The sequence below is a fragment of the Hylaeus anthracinus genome, unplaced genomic scaffold (assembly GCF_026225885.1).
Source record: "Hylaeus anthracinus isolate JK02 unplaced genomic scaffold, UHH_iyHylAnth1.0_haploid 11196, whole genome shotgun sequence".
Classification (NCBI taxonomy): domain Eukaryota; kingdom Metazoa; phylum Arthropoda; class Insecta; order Hymenoptera; family Colletidae; genus Hylaeus; species Hylaeus anthracinus.
The window spans coordinates 444-6,707 of record NW_026533767.1 but is presented as its reverse complement, the minus strand read 5'-3'; the positions used below and the strand labels follow the sequence as shown (position 1 = coordinate 6,707).

At 49.0% G+C, this 6,264-nt stretch overlaps 1 protein-coding gene across 1 annotated transcript; it reads right to left on the bottom strand.

Moving 5' to 3' along the window:
• Positions 1-1,557: 1,557 nt before the first annotated feature.
• On the bottom strand, positions 1,558-5,140 carry LOC128896528 (uncharacterized; the record flags this gene model as incomplete). The annotated part of the gene is made up of 5 exons (XM_054159895.1): positions 4,642-5,140; positions 4,170-4,244; positions 3,573-4,022; positions 2,997-3,437; positions 1,558-1,716 (listed from the first exon to the last, which is right to left on the bottom strand). Coding segments are annotated over exons 1-5 (1,624 nt in total), but the record flags the coding sequence as incomplete, so codon positions are not given.
• Positions 5,141-6,264: the final 1,124 nt, after the last annotated feature.

Sequence of the window (6,264 nt, the reverse complement as noted above, 5' to 3'; positions counted from 1 at the left end):
CTCGAAGACTCTGGAGCGGGCCGGGTCTCGGTGCACTCGAGAACCCGGCTGATTTCGCTATCCTAAACGGCCTCATGCCCCCTGAAGGTCGTAGCGGAGTCCAGGGACTGTTACCAAGAACCTCCAGCCCCTGTCCATTTGAGCTTCGTCTGGCCAGTCAGTGCAGCCGGGACCGGGTTGGACGGGATCGGTAGCCTCTAAGCCGCATCGCTCGGTGTTGCCGTCGTTAGGCCAACGCTATTGCCCTTCAGATACGCAAATTAGTCATAACCCTGGGTTACCCTGGTGGCGCTTGCGATGTTAGTCGGTCTCGTTCCCCGTGGAAAGTTCACCTCTTTGTGACGCGGGAATTTACCACGTCACAATATATAAAAATGTAGTTTCCATAACAAAACATGGTACAAACGGAAGAAAAAGTAAAAAAAAAATAAGTGACTCCTACCGGGATCGAACCGCTTCCAGCGCAAAAGATCGCCTTCGCAATATGGCATTCTATTGACTGTGCCACGCTGCTTCTATAATACCTCCGACTCTTATACGGTTGACACTCATCAATCGAAATTTAGCTATTTTTAAAAATTTATTTATCGATAACGAAAGAAAGCCGCGCCTTCTCACTTGCAGAGATTGTCCTACATACCCTTCTTTACATATGAAAGATTAAATAATTCGGGGTACACTAGGCAATGTCTCCTTGTAAGCTATGTGAACGTGGGACCTGACTTAAAAAATTAACTTTTTTTTACGGAAAATGATAGTATTTTGTTTGCAGTTTCATAAATTGATAAATAAAACAAAATTGTAACAACCTAATACTAAAATCGAAACGAAACACTATCATTTTCCGTAAAAAAAAGTTAATTTTTTGGCAGTTGGATGTCAGGTTCACATACCCTAGTAGCACAAAATATTGAATACATATTCATCCAATAGAAGAGATTGAATCTTATTTTAATATTTAAATATACAGCACGCTCCGTCCATGTGTGCCGCATCCAGAGGATTAAATCTCCACTCCATACGGTGTTTCAGCGCGTGTTTTCGCAGCTCACCCGCATCGATGGTCGCGACCGCTTCTCGGAGCTCTCTGCTCGCACCCTTGAAATTAGTGCCATTGTCGCTATACATAACTTTTGGCGAGCCTCGCCGTGCCGCTAAACGTTGCAACGCCATGATGGGTGGAACTGGCCCTAAGGTTGTGCGCTAGCTCGAGGTGCATCGCCCTCGTGGTAAGGCACGTAAAGATGACTTCCCAGCGCTTCTCTCGACGGCGGCCTATCTTAACAAGTATGGGACCGAAATAGTCAATGCTGCAGTGGCTAAACGGCCTCTCCCGATACGCTAGCCTGCCCGGCGGGAGATTCGCCATCATCGGACTTCGCGGTTTGCTCCTTCGAAGACGACATATTAGGCATGTGCTTGATAATGAGCGTAACGCGTTTCGAAGCCCCACTACGTGATATTTTTGCCTTATTTCATTTATCACCGTTTCATTGCTTGCATGGTAAAAACGACGATGATATTCAAATATTAGCAATTTAGTCTCTGGGTACTTACTGTCGAGTATTATTGGATCGTTCCTGAACTCCGTGTCCAATTGTGTTGTCACCCTTCCGCTCGCTCGCAGGAAGTGATGTACGTCAATGAACGGTCGCAGCGAGGCAATCTTGCTGTGCGTTTTCACCCTACCTTTTTTCTTCAGATCCTCCAACTCTGCTGCAAAACAGTCCATTTGTATCCTACGTATCCAAAAGCTTTCGACGGAAATCACATCAGCGACCGTTATATTTACCCGACGTCTCCTCCTCCAGCGATCTGTCGCATTTTTAACGCGCTTGCCTACAACTAGCAGACCCGGCCACCCCAGAAATTTTGCGGTTGTAGGTAGTGACATCTTCGCCATGGACACAACATACGCAAACGCTTTTCTCAATTCCAATCGGCCGATATCTCTCTTTTCAGTTTCGTCCAGAGGTTTTTCTACCGGCCAACTCGAATCCGATCCTCGCAGAAATTCCGGGCCTACGAACCATTGATCATTTTTGTGCAACGACCTGTTTTTCCACTTTGTCGCGTCGTCCGCAGGATTTAGTTTCGAAGGGACCCACCGCCACTCGGTACTTTGCGTTAGTTCCTCGATTTCACCAAATCTGTGCGCGACGTAGACTTGACGCGTGCGTGGCTCCGTTTTTATCCACCGCAGTACCGTCGTGGAATCAGTCCACATGTATCGCCGCGTCACGTTTATGTTAAGTTCGTCTGATACCATCTTTGCCAACCTTGATCCTAACAACGCCGCCTGCAACTGAAGAGAGCCACGCGCGCCGCCTCATTGTTGATCACGAATCGCAAATAGGCCACGGCCGCGCAGGCTTTCGGGCTGGCGTCGCTGAAGACGTGCAACTCGACATTTGCCTCACGATGTCCTAGCAATGCGTAGCACCTTGGTATACGGCATGCCCGAACTTTGTGGAGATGCCTGATCCAAGATTGCCATCCGACGTGCTCTTCATCGCGTAGTTCCGAGTCCCAGCCAATGCCGCTGCGCCAGACATCTTGCATAAGTATTTTTGATATTAGGGTGAAAGGGGTAAGGAACCCTAGCGGATCAAAAACCGACATGATCACCCGGAGGAGTTCGCGCCTTGTTGGCCTATCTACGCCTGTGCGTAATCTTTTGGGAATCTTCGACAACCCCGCGTTGAATGCCAGCTCGTCGAGTTGCGTATCCCAGAAGAGCCCCAAAACACTTTCTCCCCCTCGATCGCAAAGTCGCGTTTCCCGCTGGGTCCCGCTTTTTCCTCCTGTTACAGCTATCTCCAGCGCGCGTGCATCGTTGCTGGCCAAACCATGCATTGCAAAGCCGGCATTGGCGTTTATTTGTACGACATCGCGAATTACGTTCCTCGCTTCTGTTACTGTTCGCCTACTCGCGAGGTAATCATCCATGTAACAATCCGAGACCACACTTTTCGCCGCGACTGGTTTGCACTCACTAAACGTCTCCGCATTTTTATTTTTAACGAACATCGCACTACACGGAGACGATTTTGCTCCGAAGACCAAACAAGTCATCTGGTACTCATCGGGTTTGCCACTACGGTCACTCCCGCGGCACAAAAATGTCTGCGCGTTGCGATCGTTTTCTCTCATCTTTACCCTTAGGAACATATCCTGAATGTACCCTTTAAACGCGATCGCGTGTTGTCGGAATCTAAGCAGAACGCCAGCCAGTGACCGCAATAAATCTGGACCAGAGTCGAGCTGATCATTCAGACTCACGCCTGCCGTCTTGGCTGCGGCGTCGAAGACCAACCTCACTTTACCCGGTTTATTAACACTTTGTACGCCAAAATGCGGTAAGTACCACGACCTCATACCCTTTGATTTTTTGTCTACTTTTCGCGCGTACCCGTTTTCGATGAGCCGACGCATTTCTGCATAATAAGGACGCGCGTATTCCGCAACTCGATCTAGCCTTTTTTCCAAAGATGCGAGTCGCTTTCGTGCCGTAGTTTTGCTGTCTACGTCTAACGGGCGAGTTTCTTTCCACAGAAGCCTCGTTTCCCAACCTTCCTCTACACGTTTGGTGGTTTCGGTTAGTGTTTTAAGCGCTCGCCCAAGTTCTTTGCTAGGCCTTGCTTCGTGATACACCTCGAGAGAGTCAAGAGAAAAATAAAACCTAATCATATCGTCAAGACGATCGTCCTCAATCTGCGCTACCGATTCGACCGACTCCAGTCCTCTGTTCACCGTTGACATCGCGCACACGTCGCGACTCGCATCCAGCTGGTCGGTGGTCCCGTGGGGTATCCAGCCTAGCCACGAGCGAGACAAAACAACTCCGCTACCTTCCAATTCGCGCAGTTCTCTTGATACGATTAGCTCCCAGTTGTTCTGGCCTATGAGCAACTTCGGCTGCGCGTTGATATATGGTCTTATGTCTACATCCTCCCTGGATTTTACGAAATGTACAAGCTTCTCTGAAACAGATTGGACAGGTAGGCTCAAATTCGGGACTGCTAGAACATGTGAAATCAAGAAATAATTTCCATTAAGTGCACGCACTTTGACGTCAACTTTCTCGCTGTTCATTACGATAGTCTCCCGCGCGTTAATTCCTTGTAATTTTAGTCCTATGCAGGTACCTCGTATACCCGTGCGCTTACAGACTTCTTTGTCTACCAAGGTGACAGTGGAACTTTCGTCTAATAACGCGAACGTTTCTATAGTATTTCCCTCGCCTACGATGCAGATTGGAACGATCTTTAGCAATACACGAGTTCTACTTAGTCATGCGTCGTTTCTTGCGTATGACTCCGCCTCACCGAATTTTGTAGGGAGTGTGCTCTTGTTTGTCCCTCTGACTCTGCTCGGTCCAGAGCCCCTTACTACGTCCATTCTCTTGTGCATACATGTAATACATACCAGTATTGGTATGCATACCAGTAGTGCATACCAGTAATACATGGTGGCACTTGTTACACTCGCGGCATTTTCCCTTATCGCAATCTTCTCTATTGTGTCCGGGATTTAAGCACATATAACACACGCGGTATTTCCTACATAGATACCAGCGACGGTTTAGTGTTTCCCGAGCGAAACTCCAACATTCCGATAAAAGGTGATTTGACCTCTCACAATACAAGCATCTAGCCGCGAGCCCCGTAGAGCCTGTCCAACGCTCCGCTTTGGTTTCCTCGTGAGCTATGGAGTATGTCATCTCTATTCGAGCCGGTCTAACCGCCTTCTTGACCTTCTCCCCCGCCGGCCTTCCCGTGGCTACCGACGTTCCTGAAGAAAACACTTCCGCAGTCGCAGCGAACTGCGCTTCTCTAAACATGAAATCTGCCAGCATTTCGAGCTCAGATTCAGGCTCAGTCATTTCCGCCACGTATCTATTAAAAGCATATTTTAACGCAGACGGCATTCTACCCGCGACGCTTGATACCAGATCCGGACTGTGGAGGTATCCTGTACATTTTAAGGCGTTAAACGCCACTACCGCATTTCGCAATTTTGTCGAAAATTGCATGAGAGTAATTCGTCCGGAATCTAAGTCTGGCATTGCATTCAGATTGTTGATTACGTTCTGCGCGACTAGTCTTTTATCGCCAAAGTGAAGCTCAAGCGTCTGCATTATTGCTCTCGCATCCCGGCACGTGGCCAAAAGCGTTTTCACTACCTCGCGCGCCTCGCCTTTCAACCCTTCGAATAATTTCGAGACGTTTTCACGATCGTTATACCCGCCTAATTCGGTAGATAGTTCAAAAGCCTCCTTAAAGTGAAACCATTCTAACGGGTCTCCCGAGAACTCTGGCAATTTCTTTGACGACACTAATCGATTGGCCAAACGGGCGCTTTCTTTTGCCATGGTCGAATCACGAACTGCCCTCAGGGTCGCTTCTATCGCCTCTGAAATTCGCACAAACGGATCCACTCGGATGGCCTCGATGTTCAAAACGTTAGGCTATTTCACTTGTCGAGGAACGCTGTCGAAACGCGCGCGGGCCCTATTGTCCCTACATGCTGCCACTTCGGCAGATGTCGATGGTTGCCCTTCAACTTCGAAATCCTGGACCGACGTTGTTGTTCCGTTGACACGACGAGGCACATCGTCTTCTGGACGACAGGTTTCTAGGCCTCCTATCACAGCCGTTTCAGGACCATCGACATTTGTGGGTCCGCGCCCAGGCAATTCTGGCTCCCGCGAAGGACCAGCGCTCACATTCCGTGCGCTCAGATCACGGGGGGTCGACCGCGTGTCCGGAGAGTAGCTCCCTTTTTATTTTCTGAGGAGCGGCGCTTCCTCACTTGCGGCTCGTTCACCGCTACCGCCCTCGTTGCACGCCTCTTGCTCGTAGACATGGTACTCCCTAACACTGGCGAACGATTCAAGTTACTCATGCCAAGTGCCTCTCCACGACGTCGCCGCTCACACGCACCAACACACAAAACAAAACTATAAGAACCCGATAATAGAAGTCCCGGGTTTCGGCACCAGTTTTGTAACTCACAAGAACAAAAGGAAATTTTCGAAAGGAGAAAAAAAAGCAAAATTTGGTTTCGTATATCTTTATGAAAATTTAATCGTATGAGGTAAGCGCTTGGAGAGCTCGGGCGCAACTGGCCCGTCTCCGTGATACCCTCTCCGTGATACCCTTCCCTTTTGGCAAAATTTCTAATGGCGCGAACATTCATGCCTGCGTAGGGTAGCCTGACGGCCCCGGATCGACCATCGGGTCGACCCGTGCTCGTTTACCT